At 39.7% G+C, this 24899-nt stretch overlaps 3 protein-coding genes and 1 long non-coding RNA gene across 10 annotated transcripts; 2 read left to right on the forward strand and 2 right to left on the reverse strand.

Annotated features, from left to right (window-relative positions):
• Nucleotides 1-2696: 2696 nt before the first annotated feature.
• On the reverse strand, nucleotides 2697-9854 carry LOC129411185 (uncharacterized). Of its 2 annotated transcripts, XR_008633180.1 has the most exons (4): nucleotides 9714-9854; nucleotides 6194-6270; nucleotides 3695-3752; nucleotides 2697-2822 (listed from the first exon to the last, which is right to left on the reverse strand). It is a non-coding gene; the product is annotated as an uncharacterized LOC129411185 (long non-coding RNA). The 2 variants fall into 2 exon arrangements; XR_008633181.1 differs by lacking the exons at nucleotides 2697-2822; nucleotides 3695-3752 and adding an exon at nucleotides 3858-5935.
• Nucleotides 9795-15497, forward strand: LOC110165179 (peroxisome proliferator-activated receptor gamma coactivator-related protein 1-like). 2 transcript variants are annotated; one of them, XM_020930347.2, is made up of 11 exons: nucleotides 9795-9935; nucleotides 11046-11129; nucleotides 11211-11342; nucleotides 11494-12778; nucleotides 12941-12994; nucleotides 13077-13872; nucleotides 14195-14404; nucleotides 14564-14627; nucleotides 14700-14821; nucleotides 14898-15049; nucleotides 15138-15497. In XM_020930347.2, the coding sequence occupies exons 1-11, from the start codon at nucleotides 9840-9842 to the stop codon at nucleotides 15236-15238; spliced, it is 3096 nt and encodes a 1031-aa protein (XP_020786006.2). In that variant the 5' UTR covers nucleotides 9795-9839; the 3' UTR covers nucleotides 15239-15497. The 2 variants fall into 2 exon arrangements, with proteins under 2 accessions (XP_020786006.2, XP_020786007.2); XM_020930348.2 differs by having other exon boundaries at nucleotides 14567-14627.
• A 161-nt stretch (nucleotides 15498-15658) lies between these two features.
• Nucleotides 15659-20787, forward strand: ogal (O-GlcNAcase like). Of its 2 annotated transcripts, XM_020930365.2 has the most exons (17): nucleotides 15659-15977; nucleotides 16149-16200; nucleotides 16278-16375; nucleotides 16851-16981; nucleotides 17242-17413; nucleotides 17483-17581; nucleotides 17654-17793; nucleotides 17864-18005; nucleotides 18153-18251; nucleotides 18449-18711; nucleotides 19059-19233; nucleotides 19307-19395; nucleotides 19474-19566; nucleotides 19787-19875; nucleotides 19942-20062; nucleotides 20145-20274; nucleotides 20383-20787. In XM_020930365.2, exons 1-17 carry the CDS (start codon nucleotides 15827-15829, stop codon nucleotides 20517-20519), a joined length of 2181 nt encoding a protein of 726 aa, XP_020786024.1. In that variant the 5' UTR covers nucleotides 15659-15826; the 3' UTR covers nucleotides 20520-20787. The 2 variants fall into 2 exon arrangements, with proteins under 2 accessions (XP_020786024.1, XP_055017093.1); XM_055161118.1 differs by lacking the exon at nucleotides 16851-16981.
• Nucleotides 20715-24752, reverse strand: cant1b (calcium activated nucleotidase 1b). 4 transcript variants are annotated; one of them, XM_020930367.2, is made up of 6 exons: nucleotides 24616-24752; nucleotides 23650-23803; nucleotides 22281-22832; nucleotides 21884-22024; nucleotides 21599-21802; nucleotides 20715-21530 (listed from the first exon to the last, which is right to left on the reverse strand). In XM_020930367.2, exons 2-6 carry the CDS (start codon nucleotides 23699-23701, stop codon nucleotides 21160-21162), a joined length of 1320 nt encoding a protein of 439 aa, XP_020786026.1. In that variant the 5' UTR covers nucleotides 23702-23803; nucleotides 24616-24752; the 3' UTR covers nucleotides 20715-21159. The 4 variants fall into 4 exon arrangements, with proteins under 4 accessions (XP_020786026.1, XP_055017096.1, XP_055017095.1 ...); XM_055161121.1 differs by lacking the exon at nucleotides 24616-24752 and adding an exon at nucleotides 22929-23083 and having other exon boundaries at nucleotides 23650-23735; XM_055161120.1 differs by lacking the exon at nucleotides 23650-23803 and having other exon boundaries at nucleotides 24616-24741.
• Between the last annotated feature and the right edge of the window lie 147 nt (nucleotides 24753-24899).

The raw sequence follows: 24899 nt of genomic DNA on the forward strand, positions 1-24899 counted from the left end.
AGGTTTTAAGAAGTTTTGTCAGATTAATTTCATGGCATTGGATCAACAAGTTGAAAATGGAAAAAAAAGGAGAACATGGGAGCACCACAAGAACAATACCAGAGCCAAAGGGGAGTGTGTTCATGTCTTTTTTGGAAATTTCCATGACTGTGTTGATTAAGTATGCAATCTGACCACAAGCACAGGCCTGACTCTAAACAAATGCTCCTGCTCTGCTGCGCAGCCTGTTTAACGGCTGAGGTGGCAGCATTTGCCTTTTTGCATGGGGCAATGCACAAAGATTGGAAATCCTCGGTTCAACATTCAAGCTGAACAACAGCTATCACAATTCACTCAGGTTCAACCATGTGATCAACATGCATCACATCAGTGTAATGCTTACCCCCAGACATGAAGACAAAATGCTCTGCCTTATGATGGTTCATGAACTTTGTGTCTTTCAGAGAACATGTCACAGGAAGTTCCCAGACCACAGAACATGACGCAGCTTAGCGTTTCCATCGTTCTAATGGTTCTCACAGATACTGGCACCAGAGTAATCTGATCTGGTATGGATGGCTGGCTAAACTTCTCTATCCACATCCAGACAGTTTGAGGGTTGACCACAGTGACCGATGTGGCCTGCAGCAGGAGGCCACAGCGGGGCTGTCCCATCTCAGCTCCACCACCTACTTTCTGCTTTGTACTGATAAATATTGTATGATGGTATATTCTGAGGACATCTATCATGATTATGAATACATTTGGTGCAATAGGATTATATTTCATGTCCCACGTATCAGGAGAGCAGAATAAATCTCTGTAACACTTAATAATATATTGCCAGAGGCTGAGCGGCGCTGGGTTATTTCTAGACCTTGATTCCCCTTTTCTTTCCTGCTCTGTCTGTTTTAAGTCAATAAAGTGAGAAGAATTATCTGTTGGTTGTGCAGCACTCCAGACCCAAACACTACAGTTCAGGGACTGCTGGGAGCCTTCAGATGCACTGAACCAGTCACACTCCTCACAGTACAGGAGGCTAATATGACGGATATTACTCCCTCCAGGTGCCTTTCTATGGCCCTGCTCCCAGAGGCCCTGTGGGGTCGATTTAAGAGTTTTTATTAAACTAGTGACAAGCGCTGGCCAGACAGTGCAGTAGTTAAGGGATGTTACAGTCTCATTGCTCATATTTGAACTGAAACTTTACATTTTTAATATTGTACAGGGGGAATCTGATGGAAACCAGCTACAAGTTTAATCCATGTCTCTAATGTTAAGAGCAAGGTCAGCCTCTGTGGCCTTCTCCCCCTCAGGTATGCACTCACTACAATGTTTCCATGAACTCTAACAGCAAAGACTTCTGGGTAAAAACAGGATGGAAACTCCCTAACAAGGCCATTATAAATCTATGGCATACCTCTGGGTGTACAGTATAGAGAGTCTGTCCTTAATGTCCAAGGATGTTATAAATGATGAAACCACTTAGAGCAGTCCAGAGCAGCAGAAAAACATCACCTCAAGTTTTTGTACAGCTTTCACCAAACCTTTTAGCCCTCCCAAATAACTCCAGTCTGTGTGGGCCCTGAGTGTCATTCATTAATAACTTTGTGCATACGTGAATCAATCATGGTTTGATCAAAGCCGCTGCACTTTGGCCTTTAAATGTCAGCGCGTTCTTTCAAGGACTCTCGCGCTGTGAGCAGTCAGACATGTGGATCTGTGTTGACCTGAAGAACTTGGCAAAAAGAAAAAGACAAATAGCTTTTGTGGCGCCATAGCAACAAGTTCAATCCCAGATGTGTTACAAAGCATCAAGTGATAAAATATAACAAGGCTGTTCAGTCTTCAAGTGCATGGTTACAGTCTACAGCAGAAAGAACTAAACTCATCACATATGGAACCACAATTCATCAAAATGCCATAATTACAGATGGCAAGTAGATGTTGCAATATTAAATTTTAGTGTTACGATTATTGTGAAGAATCATCACAATTTTACAATTATTGACAATTACTGACATTATGGCAAAACAACAGTGAAATCTTAAATCTTTCATCACATTGTCTTAAATTGTCATTACTCAAACCTATTTATGAAATAGAACTTTCTCAATTATTAAGTCAAATAAATTTGCATGTTACGTGTAGATTTAGTTTTTTGAGCAAAACTGAAGTGAAATCCATTGCCTTTAAGAAAACAATTAAAATTATTCATTCATAGGTGCAAATCTCATGGAATAATTCATTAAATAACAGTTCTCTGAAATCAAAACAACGCAATAAAAACAAGGGTTATACACACAACATTTATCTCATAATTTCTCTTAGTGAACTCACTGCTTAAAATATATGGTTTAAAGTAAGTTACTCCGAACTTGTTCACAACTCCCTATGCGTCCTTTAACTTTGCATCAGTCAGTGAACAGTGAATTTCCACCCGTCTGCCCTCCATCCTCTCTTATCACACAGGGTGACCTCCCATGAGCCTTTGCAAAGCGCGCCCCAGGGTCCATGGCACCTCTATCTGCTCTGCCTCAGTCACGCCACCCTTTTGCCCTCCTCTCCAGTCACTATCCAAAATAACAACAACAATGGCAATGACCACAGAGTCCAGTTCGCAGAGTGGTCGGCAACAAGCGGCAGTGGCCTTTGGTTCCTGGCAGCTGTCGTTAACGGCAACCATCACCACGACAGCAGCAAGTGACTTACCGGGACACGCACAGCCGCCCACGGACATCTTCTCACATGTCTGGCGTGGATACTATCAGAACGGTTGTATTAGTCCTCCTCCTCTGCTCTTCGCTGACCAGCCAGTGAGCGTCTGGTATCCCCTCTGCACACTTCACACACAAACAGACAGAGCACCACCAGGAGCGGAGAGAAAGAAAGAAAGAGTGAGGGAGAGGAAAGAGAGGAAAGAGAGAGAGAGGAGAGAGACGGCGCTGGTTTAAAAAAAGGATCAGATTCCTCTCCCCAGTTGTGGCTGTACACTGTAGAAAGAGGAGAGCACTGTTCCGCTGCTGCCCTGCAAATTACAGCTCAGGTGGGAGGGGAGTGAGGGAGGAAGTGAGTGCAGAAGTGAGAGCTAAAGAGAGAAAGAGAGAGAGAGTAGACTGTCAAAGTGACCTGAGAGGCAGATTTGAGAGAATAACAACCATGTGATGTGGCCCCCCTTTTAAAAATGCACAGCATTTTTTTTTCTCACGGCTGCAGTTAAGACATGAGATTGTGCGTGTGTGCATGTGTACTGTATGTGTGAAAGTGTCCTGCCATCATCCAGGTCTGATACATGGCACACAGGGCAAAGGGGGGAGAGGAAAGGGGGAGTCAAAAAGCAGAAAGAGGAGGTGGCGACTGATGTGCATCGACTCTTGTTTTCCCTCTCCCTTTCTGTCATATGCCATTCTTGCTTGTGCGCTCCCTCTCTCCCTCTCTCTTGCGCTCCGTTAGTCCGTCTGTCTGCAGTATGTCACTGTGTGTTGCTCGCCCGCTTCACTCATCTTCCTGTCTGCCCATTTATCCACCCTCCACCCCCTGTTACTACTCCACTCTCTTCCCTAAATACTAGAGGCTTTTATACCTTTACTTCAGACTCCATCTTGTGTCTTGTTATCTGCCTGTCTTTGTTGAAGTCTAACATCTTCCTAGAACTTAATCTCAGAAATCTCAAAAGTATGTAATCAACATGTTTAGGGGAGTGAAAAACACTTACCTTGCATTTTCCTTTAACTGCTTAAGAGCCAATTCTTGATCATCTAAGCAAAGATAATCTAAAATTATTGCCAAATGAAGAAAACAAAATGAATTGTTATTGAGTTAAAGTTACTGACAGACTTAAACCAGTAAAAGCAACTAGTGTACTGCTTGATATCAGGCTTTGCAGAAAATAAACAAATGTCCAAATATGGGCATATTATGTTTCTTGAACATGGTCAGGGGCCATGTGACAAAGGCCAAAATGTATTCAGATTGTAGCACATTGTTTATTTTGGACTTCAACATCAGTCTTGTATACAGCACTATATTTACAACGCTGGCAGATTTTAAATGGCTGCATCATTCAAAGGTCATGACCCCAAATACGCAAAGAGATATCAACTTGTTTTATTATAGAAGACATTCAGCGCAGTTTTAATACTAAATAGCATCTTGGTGTTACTCAAATTGCAAGTCCTTTGAATGTGCATAGATGGCCTCGCCCACATATTTCCACTTTCTCTCTTTTTAAGACACTCTTTGCTCTTTGTCTCTCCCACTCCTGGCTCCTCACCCTGTCGCTCATTAGGCAGTGTCTCATTTTGAGGAGGAAGAGTGTTAAGCCAATCAGAGGAGGACGAAAGAAGGAGGGAAGGAGAGAGGAGGAGAGGATGTAGCAGGGCGAGCAACGGATGGATGGGTAGAGAGAGAGAGGGATGGAGAGAGGAGAGAGAGGTGGAGGGAGAGAATAAATAGCTCTGGCGCACTCGTCCCCCATTACCCCGGGAGGGCACTGTCGCCATGGCAATGTGGCAGAAAAAGGATAGCACAAGCATGATGAGCTTCCACATGCACACAATGACAAACTGTGATTCACACATCGACGTGCCCACATCTAACAGCTTGATCGAGACAAGTTCATATTGTGCAACTGGATGTAAAATGCAAAGGTCAAAGTCTTACACCTGCTGAACAGGATTATTTAGACAGTATGGAAGAAATATAGCAAATAGTCAAAGCCCTTGTAACATAATATGCACATCATAGTAAAATGAGAGAGGAAAAAATATGCATTGGTAGTTTGAAAGAGACAATTGCAAGGTTTGGAGAAAAAAAAAATACTACAAAATAGCAAAACTACAAATTTGCTTGTTGGCGAGTCATACCAACATGTACGTAATAGTAAGATTAAGAGGCACAAAGAAAGACGCACTGATACACTGAATGGCAAAACATGAGGATAAAGAGGAAATTCAGTGAATACTATACAAAACGTGTGGTTTGTGTCCACTTCTGGCTTGTGTAGTATTTTCTTATGATGCAATGTACCTGTTAAATAAAATAAATAAATAGACTAAAAGTTCCTTAAATAAATAAGTTAAATAAATGAGAAGTACATTTGTGAGGCATTTGAAAATCTGCTTTCAACACTGACATAACCGCTTACTAAAAAGACTGAAACTAAGGGTATTACTCTACTAAGTTAACCAGCCTAAGGTCTGTGTAGGATTTTATTGACCTATTCATCACAGTTACAGAAAATCATTTGTCCTGCCATTTCTTTGTCTATGTGACCCCAGTGACCCCTCTCCACCAGGAAAATTGATAGTTAACATTCAAACCTAATACATTGTCCACGAAAGCCACACAGCCTGTTACAAAGACTTACTTCTGCCAGTTAAGAAAATGTCACAATTGAACTGTATAAAAGTATAAAATCTGACAAACAAACTCAGCCTTGATTCAAATTCAGCAAAATTCAGTTAAAAGCTTCTCTTTTTGTAATGTTTTTTGTTACAGGCTTCACTTATCTTGAAAACTTGTTTGGATGGCAAACGTGGAGCTTAATTAGCTTAAAAATGTTGTGTTGAATCCAGCCTGAGGGCCAAGCAGAGAGTGAAAGAGGCAGCACGCTTATGTAAGGCACATTCTGCAGCCTGTTTCTCCACAGCTACATTATTGATGCAGGCTTCTCTTTCCATGCTGTGTGTGTCTGTTCATGCACCTGTACGACACCAGACGGCCCCTCACCTCTGCAGCTAACACACAGTAGAAAAGCCCCTCCAGCCTGGCTTTAGTCTCCAACTTCACCTCCCCTTCCATGCATATACCCTGTGGTGTCCTATAAGGAGCCTGTGGCTCCCTCTGCTCCTCCTCCTCTCCTTCTGTCTCTCCAGGCCAGCACTTCCCACAAACAGATGTTATTGCGCCATGTGGGAGGGCATTCCTCATCCCGAAAGCACAAGAAAAAGAAAGTCTGGAAGTATGAGGGGAAAAAATCAGGACACAAGATGCAACACAACTGCCTACTTCAGCAGTTGTATTTATGGACATCCCAGTGGAGCAGGTATCAAGTTAAAGACCAAGAGTGCTTTTGCCTTTTTATAACGTGCTACACACAATATCTGAAAGGTCAACTAAGTATATACAGCAGACTGCGTGACTGACAGGCGTAGTGAGACGTCCGCTGGTGTGGGACAACACAAGTGTGAAGTGGAGAAAGGAAAGCAAATACCTGGCTCCATGGACTTCGCTGGTTGTTTAAAAATTCAAAGATGTCAAAAGTGCACACGGGGAGTCCAGCGGCAGGCGCTAAGTGAGGGAGATGCAAGACACAGTATTATTTTACAGTGGGGTAATAACAGTTCAGTGTAACTATCCATTTTGTAGTGTATTAAAGTTATTATTTGACAAGAAATTTTACCAAAAAAAAATGAAAAAACAATGGTCAGAGGTGTAAACTAATTGCAAATAGTCAAGTTACTGTACCTGTACATGAAACTGACTATACGCTTATTGTATTTAGCTACATACAACACAATTCCAATCTTCAACTCAGAGAATGTGCACTATGTGTACTAAAAATGCTTTAAGATTTAATTAGTACTTAGAATTGTCATTTCCATGCATACTTTTTACTATTTCCACACCATGGCCAGTGGTAGACAGTGGGCTAATGAAATAGTTTTAGGACTGAATAAAAACACAGGAGTCACAAATTCACATGGTGTCTATTTAAGAAAATGAAAGGTGAGAGACCATGATTAATTAAGTGATTGAAAAAAACTGGTTATAGTGACAGATCATTTGAAAGAGATTTTGTTTAACAGTTCAAAATTTCACATTATCAACACACAAAAAAATAAATAAATAGAATACATTTGAGAAATTCCTACAATATTGAAAAGTACTAGTAGTTGCAAATGTGAGTGTGGGGCCATGTAGCAACACAGCGGCTGGATGCTGCAATTAGGTGACCCACTTTGAGGCACTCCCCCTCCTCCAAAACACACTTAACCACCGGGCTCTGAGCAGCACGTCTTCAGCTCCTCTCCTCACCCTCACTCCAGGGACCCATGACTTTTTGGCCCCGATTCAGACTGTAATGTGCCTTCAAGAGTCATAATGAAAAAACTAGGGAAGTTGACTTAAAGACATTGGCCCCAGAACTCAAACAAGCAACACAAAGCATGTGCCATAGCCTCCCTCTTTTTATAAATTGATGTTTTTCTAGCCTAATCTAAATCAGCCTCTGTCTACCTTTGCGTTGCACTGTGACATTCAGCACAAAGGTCGCCTCCTCACTGGTATGCACGAGATAACAACCCAGACACATCCCTGCTCCTCTCGGGGGAAAGTCCAGAGAGTAACATCCACACAGGTATTAAAAGTGAACAATTATATACACCATGACATCTTAGTTTATGGTTTTCTGACAGCTACATTAGACTGGCTGGTGGAAATTAAAAGACAACTTTTGAGGGCCAACAGAAAGCAGCTGTGAACTGTTGAAGACAAATATACGTTTATACAGCGCCATCTTCTGGGTCAACACACTATTGCAGCCCGTTTAGCAAAGCCTCCAACTTGTTAGCCACACATCTTTCTTTGTGTTCCAAGTACAAGACAAGCATAGTTGGTTGACCAAATGAAACATCAAACTGATATTATTTTTTGTCACAGAAATATATTTCAACTACTTTTTAACATGTTTTGGAGGGTGTCAGGTGCCATTGTGACTTTGAATGTATCAAATATCACCTGGTTGTCTTCATGGAAATACAAGCTTAACCCCTTTCTGTGGAACAATGACTCCAGGCTGAGCAATAACATTTTCATAATCCATCAAAAAACCTTTGTAACTATATATAACTAATAGTGAAATAAGAGCCCAAATCAAGGACTCTCCAATGTACTTAGTGTTGATTTGTGGACCTATTTAACCTTAGTCTTATCAAAAATATATCACAATGCGCCATTTTGAAATGTGTAGGATTTCTCTCATCAGTTTGACTTAAAGAGATGGAGCAAAGAATTGGTTACCTATCTTTACAAGCTCTGAGTACATCACAGTGACAACAGCAGCACAGGTGCAAACTGTGACAGATCTGTAACACTGATCGTCTGCTTCAGTGATTTGATGTACGCCAAGCCCAGATATAACATCTCCTTTGCCATTTATCCACCTCAAGGACCCAGGTCTGCCAAATACAATTCTTGGGACACTGTATAACATCTTTAAAACAGCAAATCTGAACATGGACAATGTGGTTGAAGCAGACAAATTTGACATATTATTTATCCAAATTAATGTCACTAAGATAACTGGCTGCAAACTTTATACATTTTGTCTGTTTTTATGTGAAAAAATATAAATATTTGCACTATGTTGCGCCATGTATATTTTCTGGTGGAGGGTCAGCCACGTGATTGTGTCCATGAAGATGTGATTACATTACTCTGTTGACATGGTGTTGGGTTTGCCTTGTCTGTGGAGAGACATGCTTGCTCACAGTAAGGACACATGTTTCGCTAGGTATTTATGTAGCACTTGTCATTTATGCAAGATAAGTAAGTGTCATACTGTGGAACATTCCATGCAAAGACATAACATCTCTATGGCGACAAGCAAATGGCAGACCCTTCATCAAAAAATGTTATCTGTATGTCTAAAACGGCATTAAATAGACAACTCACAGAAACATTTGATATGGTATGTAAATAAAATAATATATAGGCTAACCATTGAATGTATGCATTTGCCAGAATCCAAGGGGGGAAGTATGAATATTTCCTTCATACATGTGAACTATTCAAACGTCATAGTGTCATAATGTAACAAAATATAAACCTTTACTAGTACAATTCACTCAAGTCACTATAACTCCTACTTTTTAGTTTATTTAATCTGGCCATATGCTGCACTGTAAATAACCATAGTTATAGCCTTACAATACTAGTTTGTACAATACTGTAACATACTGAAGTCACTTCAGCTTCTGTTTATTCTTGCCCATGTAGTGCAGCACTGTACATAAAACAGTCACTTTATGCAAAGCTTTTTGTTGCTTACTTTACTCTGCTGAGATGGTGTTAGGTTAATATTTAAGTCTATTGTAAATTTGTATTGTATAATTTATCTTGATTTTCCTGCTGTTGTTAAACTTTGAGTGGCAAAGTAATTCAGACGTTGTGGGCAAATAAAGGTTTATCTTACAGCAACTCAAAATAGGTGTATAATCCAGATTGAGTCATTGTGAGGACTGTGCTGTTGATGCATGTGGGCAAAAGGAGGTGTTGATGATAAATTCACCCAAAAGGCCTACAGATCAGCACCATCAGCACCATAAGCTGGACAGATGAGAAAAGGTGTAGAAAGGGAGTATTTACACGAGTCAATAGCGTGTAGTTGCCGCTAGGTGGCATTTTAATGTGGATAGTTGCCATAAAAATGAATGAATCAAAAATATATCACAAACAATACTACAAATGCACAAAATGTACAAATCAATGCTCAAAAACTTGTCAAATTGGTCAGTCATGGGTCATCGCTCACTATAATGACCCTTACAGGCCAAAAATCATATAATTACTCTACCATGTATATTACATAAATGGCATAATGTATTACATTTAACTACAAAGATAGGCACTATGTCTCATCAATTATTTGGTGATTTCAAACCACAGAGTTAGAAAACTCGGATAATATTTAGTCTAAAGGAAATAAGATCCGTTCCTCAAATCTCACTGACCTCAGACCTGCACTGCTGTGTCCTCTTTGCAGCTCCTCATTGAGAGCTAGCGGGCTGAAACTGATTCCAGACCAGTCTCCGGTTCGCGCCGCGCCGGTACCACGTGGTCCCCATATTGCCTGGGCCATGTGGAGCGGCAAGATGGCGATGCGGGGGAAAAGGAAAGATGGGCATTTTAAACCCGGCAAAGGGTATTTTCTATCCAACAACAGCCCCGATGAGGTACCGCTTTCCTAATTTGAGTCCATAAGGCGTTAGTATAGCGGTTAATGACGCGGGAATAGTGTTTGTATAAAGGAAAGGAAGCCACATGTACCTCCGGACCGACACGTGGCTCAGCTGTAACTGCTACTCGTGCTAGCGCTCAGGGAGTGTGCTCGCCTCGTGTTTTACCTACCGCTCAGACCGCGTGTGTCTTGAAATATATCTGTGCCAAAATAGTAAACGCCTTTATTAGCGGTTTTACCATCGATTATTCAAATGTCAGAGTTGTCAAGAGCTATATTCTCCAAAGTACAGGATGTTCACTACTGCTCCCACCGGCTCTGCCTGTCCCCATCTACCCTTTCACTACTAACCGGCTCTTTTGAGTCATGCCTGTACTCTTTGTAAAATTGGATACTGTATATCTCGGTAGAGCAGACACTTAACCATATGATTTTAATGTGCCGTTTCTTTGAATATGTGCCTCTGCTGCGCAGACTCCATTCATCCCTTGCCATGCCATACATCCGCTTACCTTTCCCATAATACAACTTGAAACCGTGGATTTGTATTACCTAAGATTCCGCATCGCCTGCACTCTATCTTTCAATACATATTGACCCGTGTCAATGAAAATATAAACAATTGAGATGTAATTAACTTTGTTTTTTCTACAGCACTCCATATTTACAGTTTATACTCTGATGAATACACTTTACATTTGAAATAAGTTAAAATTAGTTAAAGCTTACACATTTTACGCCCACAAAATGCGCATGTAGAGAAGATAGTCCTCACCTCAACACAGTCTTAAACCATATTATCTTTAACACAAACCACGCATAAAATAGTTCAGAATATAATTTTTCAGCTTTGTTATAGATCTGATTGGGGCAAAAATTATGAAAATCATAGTCATGATTATCATTTAAGATTATTTTAAACAATTACTTCTATACTGTGAAATAGAAAGCTTAGACCGTCCTTAAAATCCACATTTGATTGAATCAACTACATTTTCAATTACAAAATTGTTGTAATTGAATACAGTAATAATTAAAGATTTGAAATGTTATTAATTACACAGCACTAGTTTGTAATGTCAATGAATTCTTGTGTCTGTTGCAGTTTAACTCAGACATTGAAATGAACACTCACACCTCTGTGGATCACTCCATTCTGGCAATTTTTGAGGATACTTCTGTGTCAGAGGTCAGTGCGAACATATATTTCTATGTCTATGGTGCATTCACTGAGATCTTAAATTATTAATAGGCTATTCTATGTCTGTAGGACAAGGCAGCTGCAGAGGAGGACAGTGTGAAGCTGCTGTCAGCTCTCACAGAGATGTTAGAAAGTGTGGAGGATGATGATGACACTTTATCTCCTTTTAGTAGTTTACCAGAAACCTCACTTCTCACTAAGGTAGGTAACACTGTTTTCCTCAGTGTCTTAATAATTGCATATTTCGGACATCCTCTGAAAAGCTTGAACTATGCCTTTACATTTGCTTTATTGCCATTAGTGTTATTATGTTAAATCATATCTAAAAAACATGTATTTTTATCTTCTTCAGGAGGTGTGTTTGTCTGATACACTCGGAGAGGAGGAAAAGTCTAAGCTTGAAGGAACTAGAAACAAAAAAGTAGATGTTGAAGTTGAAGTTTTTACCTCTTTGTCTCTGGTAAACCTGGTGAAGATCATGCACCCATACTGCCTGAAGCTGCAGGTGGAGGAGGATCCTGAGAAGTCCTTCAAAAGCAGTGTGTTATTCTCCAAAGAAGAGGTGTGGAAGTACCAGAGGCCCACAGAAGACATGGACGAGGAGATCAATGTTGTGTCCGATGATGAAGGATCTGTAGAGAAAATTGAGAGACAGGAAAACAGCAGCAAACCTCTGAAGAGTGTGTTAATCAGTGGAAGTCCAACTAAGAAAGAGAGAAAGAGAGTAAGCTTTGGCCCTGTGCAAGTTGCCGCTTTTGATCTGGATAGTCAAACAAGTGACATTGCATCTTCAGCAACAAACCATAGCCCCAAAGCACATGATAAAAACACAGCGCTTCAAGCTACAGATTCTTCAGAAAATGACCAACTGCCAGTTGCATGGCCACAAAAACCTGAGGGAAAAATAAAAGAAAAGTTAAGTCTTCAGCAGTACAGGCAACTAAGACAAAAGAGACAACCCCTGGTGGAAAAACAAGGCAATTACACCACCAAATGGCCTGCTGTGTCTGTGCCCCCAAAAGAGTTGACTCCTATACCTGGAGTGAATGGACTGAGGCAGAGTAATTGTAAACCAACACATCATTCAACAGGTGTTTCTCATGGGTCAAAAACATCATCTAATGTTCAAACTGTAAAAATAAAGGCTTCCAGTTATGTACCGCATAAAGCAAAACATTCAAGACCCAATGGCAAGACTCAACCTTTTGCCCCTCTTCCTAATTTACCTGCTCAAGTTTGTAAGAAAAGCCCAACGAAGAAACAAACAATCATGAGTAGTGATCCTCCAAATCCTGTTCTTGTACCCCTGCCAGTTCAGCCCCCACCAACGAATGAACCAGCACTTACCCAAGATGAGTATTCCCACAATCAGCACTCAACTGAAGAAGCATTTATGGCAACATGTAACAAAGCTTCAAAGTGTGACAACCAAAGTGTCGTCCCAGGAGAAAAAAATAAACATTTACCAAATACCCTCAGCTTGACAAACCAATGTAATCTGATGCCTGTAAATAGTCCCCCCTCTTTGCCTTATGAACCACTTACGCCAGCCTCTACCCCAGTCAAGGAGATGACACCTGAGGTCGCCTTTGGGATTTCATCACCTTCTCATCACTCACCGCTGTGCACTTCCTCAGGTCAGATATAGATTTGTTTTTATTTTATAATCAAGCTTTGAATACAAATACTTATATACACACACAACAAAATGTTTTAGACTGCTTGAGTTAATTGAATAGAGACTGAATTGTTTGAAAACTTTTCAATTGATTGGTCTTTGTTTCATCTCTGTTATTCAGGAATCGAAGCCTCAGATCTGACCAGTCTGCTTGAGCAGTTTGAGGAAACACAAGGTGACCAAAATAACACACTCTTTAGTGAAGTTTAATCAGCCATGTTCTAGTACTTAAAACTTTTTGTTCCTTTCATCTGCAGCTAAAGAGGAAGGAGGGACTGAGAGAGCACTACAGGTCAACGGTGAACACTTTAGTAAATTAGATTCAGCTGCTTCAAATTCAATTCTGCAGGCAATCTCACTCTCTTCTCCTGACCCTACACTTCCTACTACTGAGAAACCATCAAGCACTTCTGGTCCCATAGCAGCACTCTTAGATGGTCGCCCACATTTAAGAATCCCAGAACCATTTGGCACTGAAGTCATCCTCGGCACTCAAGAGCAGCCTGTAAAAAGAAAAGGACCTCCAATCAAAGCTATACAGATAATCGACCCTCGTCCAATGCCATTCAAAAGGACACATACAAACCTCACAGAGTCGGCTTATACCTCTCCACATGTATATGCAGCTATATCTTCTGATCATGATTATTGCACTGTCTTGGACGCCAGCAAAACCTCAAGTGAATCAGAATCCACTGAAGTCAAGTCACCTAACCCAAATGCCCCAGTTTCATTCTCCAAACAAATAATAGTGGTTGATAAACTTGAAAATTCAGTGGACATGAATACAACACAAGAAGAACAGACAAAGCCGCCCACAAGTCAGGCAGCATTATTAACAGATGGTGTCAAAAATCAAAACTCCAGTGCCTCCTGTGATATTCGCCTGGACCCGTGCATTGTCCCTCCCACTCCGCCGCCCAGTCCACCATTCAGAGGGAGAGACAGGAGGCGGTACAGGAAGAGGTCACGTAGTTCAGACTCAAACTCCAGCTCGTGCTCTTCATCCTCCTCATCCTCCAGCTCCGGGTCCTGCTCTCCAAAAAGACAGAAGTATGTTTTCTTTTTGATTGTTTTATTAACCACGTAATTGTATTTGGGCATGGAAATTATTTTTTTGAGATTCTATAATGTGTTGATGTCTCTCTATGATGGTGTGGGACCCTGTATCAATCAATTCTGTTTGAATTTTTTATTCATGACAGGGCTTTAAAGTCTGTATCTGCAATATTAGTTTTGTAAGCCTTGCATGATCTAAACCCACACAGTTGCTGAACAAATTATCTGAGCATTGACATGTTCAATAGCAACTTCAATACAAAATTCCTCCATTTCAACTACTCACCCCAGAATGTGCTGATTTGTCTTTTTGCAGACGTCACTATCGGAGTTCAGACAGCAGCTCGTGTTCATCCTCTCCATACAGCTCTACTTCACGCTCTCCACCACGACACAAACAGCAGTTCTCCAGAAACAGATTCAGCCGGTCTAGATCCAGTTCTTGGTCTAGATCCAGATCTCGGTCCCGTTCTTATTCACCCTCTCAGAGAGTCGAAACAAGAAGAAGACTGGGAGATGTTTGCAGGTTTGTGAATTTAAAACATGTGAAGTTATTACAGACTTATATTACAACTACTGATTTTGACATCTGGGCTTTGCTTTCACTGAGTAATAAGAAATTATCTTTCCATGTATAGTTCTGTGACCTCCTTACTTCATTTTGATGCTTCTTTTTTTATTGTAGCAGTCGAGAGTCAAGAAAGCTCAGAAGGGAGCGGGAAATAAGGGCCCAGAAACTCAGAGCCATTGTAAGTACCAAAGAGCTTTAGATTTATGTGAATGATGAATCGTCTGATAATACTGTGTGTGATAAACTAAAGGATGAGCGGCGAGTGGTGTATGTGGGCCGTATCCGCAGGACTATGACACACGAAGAACTCAGAGAACGCTTTACCCAGTTTGGGGATGTGGAGTCTGTCTCACTTCACTTTAGAGACAGGGGGTAAGACTATTTTCTCTTTAGTTTTCAAAATGTTGGATGCTGGATTTCGTATAAAGTCGATTACATTTTTCAACAGTGACCATTATGGCTTTGTCACCTTTTACAACATGGAAGATGCGTTCGCTGCCATTGATAATGGTGGAAAACTCCGGAGGCCTGATGAACTTCCATTTGACATTTGCTTTGGTGGAAGAAGACAGTTCTGTAATTCGAATTATGCAGATTTAGGTAAGGCTATTAAAATAAATTGTATTTTTGTTTTTATGCAATAAATTCTGTAGTGTAATCCAATAATTGATTGATCTTCCTTCTTTAGATGCAAACCGGGATTTAGACTCTTCTCCTGTCCGAAGCAGATTTGAGGAGGTCGACTTTGACTTGTTGCTCAAACAGGCTCAGAAAGGGTTAAAGAGGTAGCTCAGATACATAATTTAAGATATTAATTAACCTCAGGGCTTAAGCTCCATGTATGTAGCAACTAATTATTGTATAATGTAATGTTTACAATAATGCATGTTTGAATTGATGTTTACAATGAATCTTATAATTTGTAGCACTGTTGTTTGCATAAAACTATTATTCTTTATATAATGTGCTTCATTCCTTTTAATGCATTTCAAGTTTTTCTACATTTATATGTAAAGAAATAAATATGACTGTTTTCTGGTTGACTAAATATTGAATTTTAGTTTTGAAATTGTCAAGCAAATTATTATATTTATATTTATGAGGTTATTTCTAGTTAAGTTCTTGCGTTCATGGGATGGACTGCCCGAGGCTCCGTTTAATAACAAGGGACACTGGCCCTTTAAGACGTCCTCCTGGTAGTTACACGTACTCACGCCGTGCCTGCAGGATCATTGGTCTTGTGGTCCGGATGAACCTGAACTCCAGTAAACAAAATAAATGATTATAGTAATTTTCTGCCGAGGCGTGTACAGCTTTAGACTTTAGATCAATATATTCCGATGTTATGCAATCCAGAAAAGGACTGTGCAAGCGTGAATGTTCGTCAGATTAAAATCTTGGAGCAGACTGATAGGTGACGTTGTACAGGGAACTGCTGCATTGAAAGAAGAAGACAACATTACACTAAACATGTCGAAGGCAGAAGCTAACGTGGAAAAGAGGCGTTTTATCAGCGGAGTGGTGGAAGGTGAGCCCTATTGATAAAATGTGTTCATAATCAGCATTAAATTCCATGCAGAAGTATATATGTGTGTCTGTATAATATATATATATATAATATTTATTTATTTTTATAATTATAAGTGAACGTTCAAATCACTTTAACTTGTGACTAAAAAAATCTGAAATGTTTATGCAGGTTTTTATGGACGACCATGGACTATGGATCAAAGAGCTGAATTATTTAAAAGGTGTGTAATGATAATCAGTGAGAATCAAATCCAGTTTTTATTGAGTAACATTATTGCCATTGACATAACATTTTCAGGGAACAAAAGTGGGGACTGAACTCATATCTTTATGCTCCCAAAGATGACTACAAACACAGAATGTACTGGAGAGACTTGTACTCTCCACAAGAGGCTGGTAAGTGTGTAACATGCTATTTTGTTTTTTTATTTTTTTATTTGCTATTTTAAATTGTTGTACATTTTAAGAGTTCCAGTAAAATAATACTTATTTTGATTAATAGTGTTTTCCTTTATTTAATATTTAGAGAATGTAATCATTATTACTCCTATAGGCCTATACATGTAGTCAAAGAAATACTACAAGAGGCAACTTTGGTTTTGAAAATGGACTGCCTGAGAATGTGCTTGCCTCAACTAGTCATTATCTTTTCATAACACAGTTTTAATTCATGTTATCTGATTTTATATATATATATATATTAACTAAAACTGAGATCTCATTTTATATTGAAGCATCTTGCTCAATACACTTTGGACCATAACGGTAATTTCGTGTCATCTTTATTTTTATTACAGGGAGTGTCATCCAAATGGCACTGTATATTGCTATTTTACATTCATGGGCAGATTTCTTTTTCCTTGTTTTTTAGAACAACTTATAGCATTGATATCAGCAGCTAGAAACCACAATGTTGAGTTTATCTATGCAATCTCCCCTGGTTTGGACATTACCTTCTCCAACCCGAAAGAGGTTGCTGCTCTGAAGAGGAAGTTTGATCAGGTAGATCTGAAAAACAAAGGTGGGGCTTGGTAAATAAAGGTAAACCTTTATTTATGTCATGTTACCATGGTATATTTCAAACCACTAATCACTAATACAACCTCTATAATTTCATCAGTTATATTATATTCTATTCATAAAACTAATTTTATTTCACACATATTAAGATTTTGACAGACATAAACCACACATTTTGATTCCTTTCTCTTTTGAAACTTAATAGCTCATTTTTGAAAACCGTTTGTCTTCATTTCTTTTAGGTGAAGGAGTTTGGCTGCAGATCTTTCTCTTTGCTTTTTGACGACATTGAAACAGAAATGTGTCCATCCGATAAGCAGGCCTTTACCTCCTTTGCCCATGCTCAAGTGGCTATTGCGAACGAAGTATTTCAGCATCTGGGTCAACCCGAAGTCTTCCTTTTCTGTCCCACTGGTGAGTCAAACTTTATTAGTCCAATCACATTATATTAATTCAGTCCTAACTTCTTTTTATTATTTTCAGATTACTGTGCATCTTTCTGCACACCCAATGTGCCCCTGTCAGTCTATTTGCAAACAGTTGGTGAGAAGCTATTGCAGGGCATTGACATATTGTGGACTGGTAAGGTACCAAACAGATCACTAGTTTTGCATGTCATACAAATGAAATTGTTATAACTCTGTTTATTTTTAGGTCCAAAGGTTGTGTCTCATAAAATTTCAGTTGAGTCAATAGAGGAAGTGTCTGCTGTGCTCAAAAGACCCCCTGTAATCTGGGACAACATCCACGCCAACGATTATGACCCTCAGCGACTGTTCCTTGGGCCCTACAAGGTGAGCTCCCTCCTAAATAAATAATATAATAGTCAATATAATCAAATTGATAATTGTGTGAATTTACTAGGATCGGCCAACAGATCTCATTAGCAAGCTAAGAGGAGTTCTTACAAATCCCAACTGTGAATTTTACCCTAATTTTGTCGCCATACACACTTTGGCTACATGGTGCAAAGCTACTCCAGACGAGGAGAGTGATGTAGAGATGAGTAAGTGTCCTACTTTGAAGACTGTTTGTATCATAACTTCCTTTATTCCAGACCCATCACGGTTTGATCTCTATTTAATTGTTGCATATATGTTAATTTATGTAACTTGAAAGTTAAATTAACAGTTCTTTAACTTTTTATCTGCAGGAGAGGAGGATCAGGACCCATGCTACAGCCCACAGAAGGCTTTAACTCTGGCTCTAACAGAATGGTTGCAAGAGTTTCTCAATACAGATCAAACTGGAGGTAACACCTAAAATTGTTGCTGTGTTCTACAAACCTTCCAGCATCATAGACCTTTCTTATCACCTTTCCACTGTATATTTTATATATTCTTATCCTTGTAATATTTTACTATAATTATTCATTGTTTTATGTTTCACCATCTTCTAGAAGAAAATTCCAAGTGTGAATCTAATTCTAGTTTCTAATTCTACTTTCAGGACCTCAGCATCCTGCATCCCGACTGAGAAAGGACCCCTCAGAGGAGGAGCCCATGCAGACAGATATTGGAGAGGCTGGATATGTTCCGAGACCAGATGAAAACCCACTGTACACCGCTGAGCCCCTCACCCTAGAGGATCTCAAACTGCTCTCAGATCTGTTTTATCTCCCATATGAGCATGGGCCCACTGCACGGACTATGCTGCAAGAGCTGGACTGGCTCAAGAAACACAGTTGGGCTGCTGCTGCACAGACTGAGAAGGTACCAAATGTAGTTACCAATTTTACATTGACTTACATTTAGATTATTTTACAACATACATTTTTATGAGCTTCTGACATTGTAACAGTGTTCTTTAACATCTTATCTAAAGTAAAGTTTCTACCTACCCCCATAACCACCCACTTTCCTTCATAACTTCGTAATTAAATAATTCTGACTCTGTATTAAACATGTAGGGTTTCAAAATATTGTTTAGCCAATTTTAATAATAATAGTAATAAAATTCTACTGGCTAGAGTGAAATGCCATTCAGAAGAGGCAGGGCATATCAATTTTGCAGTTTTTAATATGCCTTGTAATGGTGGGTATGATGACTGTATTTGCAGACAGCTGAGTGGTGCTCAAGAGCCCAGCACTTTGATAAAATGTGTGAAGCAGTAGTCCAGATGTTTAACCGTCTCTCCAACGCACCAAACCGAAGAATCCTGTATGACCTCTACAACTACATCTGTGACATCAAGAGCGGGGTGGGGTTGGCACGCACCTATGTCAAAACACTGAGTGAGTAAAAAGGTGTATAGTATAATATCACATGCCTTTAAAAATAGATTATTAATGCAATCCTTCTGTCTAGGTGGGCAAGGACAGCCATCGGCACATGTGATGAATGATGATGATCCTGAGCCCTGGGGCTTCAGAGGAGGTCTCTCAGGAGAGTTTCAGGTAAGTACACAGTAATATCAATATTTGTGCACTACCAAACAATACTGTAAGTCAATAGTAGTAAATGTCTGTTTTCAGAGAATGCTCCCAGGACATGGAAACAGAGACCTGTTCAAACATCCTCCATCAACAGCAGTTTACTGCATACGCCCATTCTGCCCAGAGGATAAGGTCAGTCATTTCTGGGGAGGGGGCACTACTGAAATCTAAATGGCCACCCCAGGTATGCCACTGACCATGATTTAAGATTAATGATCCACAAAAAAAGTGTTAAAGATTCAAAATTCTTGACTTAAGCTATCCCTGGTGCAATCATTGCCAGTTGCCCACCCTTTTTTTAACCTTGTTTTCATGTTATAGGTTCATAGTCAATTTGTTGTGTTTGTTATAGGATAAGGTCCAGAGTATTTTCAGGGAAATGCAGAGACCAGAAGGGGACAAGGCTCCTCTGATGATGCCGCAGCCTCTTATGAGTGACATGTAAGAATAGACTTATGTTACTCTACCTTTCACATGAAAAACTTGAAATATATGTGTTCATTGCAGACTTTTGGATGTGGAAACCCCTCCTTCGCCTCACTGCGCTCTTGTGGTGGAGGATGAGATTGCAGTGTGTGGCTATGCTTTTGCCCTGATGGATGCAAAACCTGCTGCTGTTAAGATTCAGGTGAGACTGAAGTGAACTGTTGAGCATGTTTTTTTTTACATTTTAGCTCAGAGATACTCAACATTCTGTTATTGTCCACCAGAGGGAGTTGGATGTCTCTGTGCTGAAGGACTTCCCAAGCCTGCTCACTGTACAAGTGCTTCCTCGGGTCACTGATCCCTCTCCAGCCAAGCGAATGATTAGTCATTTGTTGTCCTCCCTCAAAAACAGCGGTAGGTCCATGTACTTCTTTGTGCTGGAGCATTAATAAGCTCACTGTTAAGTTTTTGATTATATTTTACCATTTTGATGTATATTGCAATTATTGCATTACTTCACAGGTTCTGCTGGGGTGCTCTGTGAGGCGAGACACAGCGACAAGAGAATGCTTGATTTTTACAATAAAATGGGCTCATTCAAACCAATACAAATCCTGGGTCTACCTCAGGACATAATTGTTCTGGGAGCAAAACTTTAGAAAAAGAATTAGATTTGATTTTAACTGATTCTAGACATGTGATTTCAGACCAAATTATTAAAAGCTGAAGATCACAATAGAAATGCACTACCAATGTACAAAAAGATATGCTGCCGTTTTTAACACTGATTCACTGTTTTTCCTCCTGTATTTGTGTTCGCATCCATGTGATTATATGCCACAAATTGGACAAAATTGTTTAAATATTAAGTTTAATCATTTCAGTACTGAGAATAAAAAATAAATATTTGATTTATTTGTAATAAAATGTTTTAGTTTGGGGTTATTACAAATAAATTGCACAGCTGAAGGCAGTGTTTCCAGGTAAAAGTTAATAACACATGAAATGTAGTGAACTCATAAAAGACTATTTCAAAGTAAAAACAGCATTCAGTTAAGTTCAAGTAGTTAAGGACATTCACTATTTGTAGATCGAAAACCTCTTCCCCTGAGTTTAAGTTAAAATGTGTTATGAACAGAATAAACAGTGGTTATAGGCATATTTGCTTCACAAAAATATCCATTCTGGCCTTTAGTCTCCATTGCTTCTCTTATACAGATAGTTAAAACAATATTGCACATTAACTACAGTAAAGTAATGCTTTGGACCTGTCTCTCTCCTAAACCACAGCAAATATCCTTAAATAAACTCTAATCCCTCGTACTTCACATCCCCTATCTTTATCTCAGGCATGAGCACATGTCCATCCAGTGTGAATGCCATCATATATGTGGCTATTTTTCCAGCATCCTCTTCTGATTTTAGGGCCACAATAATCTTATCCTCTGTACCTGGGACAAACTTAAAAGAGGAAAAGCCATGTGTTGGATTGAGTGGGCCAACTTGACTTAGTTGTATGTAGCTAAAGTCTGCTGGGCATGACAGGAGCAGGTTTGTGGCTCTGCGCTCATCTGCAGTTTCTTCATAGCGCTCGTGACTGGCCCGTCGAGGGAGGAAAAACCACCGCTGAAGGGTCTCACTCCATACAGCAGATTCATGGATAAGATAGCCTATAAAAAACAGAAAGATTAGTACTCAAATCATTACAATAAAATTATCACTGCTTCTATTGTACAACCTGGTGGATGGATCCCAGCAGCGTTTCGTAAGCTGTTGTAATTCAGCACCCAGTTTTCATGGTGGACATCACCATGACAACCAACAACCTTCACCCACTCTGGGTTATTGTTGACCACCTCTCCTGAAGTCGTGGTCCACTCCTTTCCCAGGCCGCCCACATAAAGGTGCTCGTCCTTAACGGCCAGCCATTCAGCCTTGAAGCCTGTGCATAAAGTAATGGCTAATATGTTAAAATGCAATTGGATTTTACAGTTTATGATGTAATTCTCATTCCTATGGAGACCTTTTGAGACTGAGCCATCTCCGTCAGGCAGTATGACCCAGGGCACAGCGCGGCTCCCCTCGATCCTGAACACCACCCCAGTGCGATCGTCCACACTATACAAGTGTCCATTGAAAACGACCAGCTCCGAGAGCTCCATGCCTGAACAAAGCAATGAATAAACAAAGGCTCATACAGCGCCTCTTTGTATTCCTAATATGGTAACAGAACTGCCATCACTTGTACTGATTAAGCTGATTAAAGAAATGTATAAACTGCTTAAATGATGCATTTCTAAAAATCAAAGAAGCTGTGGGTTGATGTTTGACACTTCCTTGTCCTTAGTTTTTGCTTGCATTTGTAACGTTATATGACCACCTAATGTTGCAGTAATTATATTCTTACACTTTACATTTACCTCTTCCTTTCTCGGACAGATGACTCTCGAGTGTTACTATGTCCGTGTCCCACTCCACCTGCAGACTGTCCCCACTGTCTGAGAGCTTGAGGTGTCCTCTTTTCATGTAGCTGAACCAGGTTTGCTCCTTTGAACTTCTGGAGGCTGTGTCCAGGTCTGCGATTAAACCAATCCGATACCGAACACCATCCTTTGTCCTCTGTGGTGGACTCAGTGGATATGTTTTGTTATAAGCAGTTTGCCTTCTCTGGCGTTGAAAGAGTCTATATGGATCTTGTTCATATGATTCAATCATGACACCTTCCTTATTATGTAATGGCAATTTGTGAATGCTATGTGCTGTGTCTTCAACTGTCTGACGCAGATACAACATAAGCACTAGAGCCAAAGTGGTCACTGCAGCCAGTGTCCGCCACTTTGGTTGGAAGAGCACGTTGGAGGAAGCCATATGTGAGGCTAAGGCCAGGGGCAGACCTCTCATGTAGATCAAGAAAGAAGTTATAGGGGCTTCATCATTTTCACTCTGAAGACTGCACTGGAGGGTAGGGCTTCCTGAAACAAGGCAAGGTAGAAGAAAGCTATAATAACCCTTTTTTATATCTTTTAAGAATAAAATTTCATTAAAAAAACAAAAAAACAAAGGCATACCTATTTAAAATGAGGAAATGTAATGTGCTTGTACCAGCGTTTGAATCAGTAACAAGTTACAGTTTAGGAAAATATTTTAGACAGAAAATTTGCAGATTTTACTTCAAGTATCTTGCTGATTAGTCTGGTATTAACTTGATCCTGTAGAATCCACTCTAAACACAGAAATCTTTTCATAAGAAACCTTCTTAACTTTCTGATTTGATAACTTTTAAGTGAAACAAAAGACAAAGTCAAAAGCAAAATAGTAGAACAAATTCAAACAACTAAAATTAAGTGACAAATGCAAACCCTCTGCACTACTCTGTTTTATTTAAGATGAAACAATCAGTCACGCAGTAGATTTAATCTTATGGAGCAACACATAGGTGTGACCACTGAGTGCAACCAAATGTTTATACTCTTGTCAGAGAATATAATTTTAGGCATCTTTAACGTCTTTAAAATCTGCAACTAACACATGCGGTTCACAGTGTAAACACATGTGTTTGTCTGTTGAAATTGTACACTGTACTGAGCGCTTTCTCTTGGATCTTTTCATCGTGCTAATCCTAGAGTACAAACAGACTTCTGACACAATACAAGTTGGCAATGGAAACCGATATTTTGACCAGAAACAAAGCTCTTATTTTCCCTGTTGTAGACATGGCAACTACCTCCCACCTCTCCACAGCACAGGCCCAGTTACACTGTAAAGTCTAAGAAGAATTAAGTTATGCACCCTTTCTTCGCCTATCTGCAGTGTGCTCTGTTACCACGCTGTCGCTTCCCATCTCTTTATGCTTCCCAAAACATTCCTGGTCCCTGTAGCCTGGTGGCCCATACGGATCACTGATCTCTATATGGCAAAGCGCTCTGCCTGTTTCCTCTTGCCCCTGAAATGCAGAGAAAGAACGGTGTTCTTGATTACAATGACAGGAAAGGGGATAGGCTTGATTCTTACATAATACATGTAATTGCAGTTTTTCATACTAGTCCGCTGTGAAAAAACTTGTTTGTACTGCTTTCATACAATTTTTTACTTTGTGTACTTCTATGATTCTACAGATATGTTAGTTACGCTATAGAAGAATCACAGTCTGTGATTTTAATTGTTTATTCTTTTAAGAATAATTGTTACATATGATGATAAATAAGTCATTGCAAGTTATTATCGCCATACATCACAGAATATGTGGAACTAAACAAAACTGTAAAGATAACTATATGCATAAATTACAGGAATTGGACTGGACGTACTGTGCTGTTTTATGCATGATCAAGATAGTCGAGGTACAGTCAAAGATACAGACCCAATAACAAATGATTCATTGCTATTCTGTAATTTGAACTCATAAGGAAGTCTTTTTGTAAATGTTCATCTGCCATCGACCACTTAAACTCCAAATGTTCTGGTAAGTCACACAAGAGTAAACACGCCAGGTTGAGAACTTTATCTTTGAGCTTGTACAAGGCGAACCGTTCACAGTAACAAACTGCATTTAACATCCAGCATAATAAGCATAATAGGCTTATAAATAGACTTAAATCGTGTGTAGTTGCTTTCTTGGTTACGTTTTATAACATTTGCTACGACACCCAAATGGTTAGCAAACGCCCGCTAGCAACTTCGATTAGCATTTTTCATGCAAACATAAAGTTTAAAAAAATAAATAAATTGTTGTGGATCCAATCATGCAGCGCTTACCTGCTAAAGAGGATGATCGTGTACGCCCAGCTGACCATAACTGATAAAAAGTACATTTATCCATAAAGCTGCAGGCTTCTTCTGACTGGCCCCTCCTCTCGGCTGATCTGAGTTCAGGTAAAGGAACGACCAGTAAAGGCAACGTGTACCAGTGTTATACGGTCTATGATTGTAACTACCTCTGTAATCAATATTCATCAAAACAAAACAGAACAAAACAAAAAAAACTTCCATAGTCATGATAGTAAAATACAGATATCATGTTAAAGCCACAGTATGTAACT

Source organism: Boleophthalmus pectinirostris, unplaced genomic scaffold (genome assembly GCF_026225935.1).
Source record: "Boleophthalmus pectinirostris isolate CB_2022bp ecotype Guang Dong unplaced genomic scaffold, ASM2622593v1 HiC_scaffold_342, whole genome shotgun sequence".
Lineage (NCBI taxonomy): Eukaryota > Metazoa > Chordata > Actinopteri > Gobiiformes > Gobiidae > Boleophthalmus > Boleophthalmus pectinirostris.

Bases quoted from the DNA above. Each gene is read 5' to 3' on its own strand.
- cant1b (XM_055161120.1), bottom strand. From the start codon at position 24,679: ATGGATAAATGTACTTTTTATCAGTTATGGTCAGCTGGGCGTACACGA. The intron at 22,833-24,615 runs GTAAGCGCTGCA...GCCTTGTTTCAG, and splicing joins ACGATCATCCTCTTTAGCAG to GAAGCCCTACCCTCCAGTGC. The intron at 22,025-22,280 runs GTAAATGTAAAG...TGCTTTGTTCAG, and splicing joins TCTGTCCGAGAAAGGAAGAG to GCATGGAGCTCTCGGAGCTG.
- LOC110165179 (XM_020930347.2), top strand. From the start codon at position 9,840: ATGTGGAGCGGCAAGATGGCGATGCGGGGGAAAAGGAAAGATGGGCAT. The intron at 12,995-13,076 runs GTGACCAAAATA...TTTCATCTGCAG, and splicing joins GCAGTTTGAGGAAACACAAG to CTAAAGAGGAAGGAGGGACT. The intron at 14,405-14,563 runs GTTTGTGAATTT...TTTTTATTGTAG, and splicing joins AGACTGGGAGATGTTTGCAG to CAGTCGAGAGTCAAGAAAGC.
- ogal (XM_020930365.2), top strand. From the start codon at position 15,827: ATGTTCGTCAGATTAAAATCTTGGAGCAGACTGATAGGTGACGTTGTA. The intron at 17,794-17,863 runs GTGAGCTCCCTC...TGAATTTACTAG, and splicing joins TGTTCCTTGGGCCCTACAAG to GATCGGCCAACAGATCTCAT. The intron at 20,063-20,144 runs GTGAGACTGAAG...ATTGTCCACCAG, and splicing joins CTGCTGCTGTTAAGATTCAG to AGGGAGTTGGATGTCTCTGT.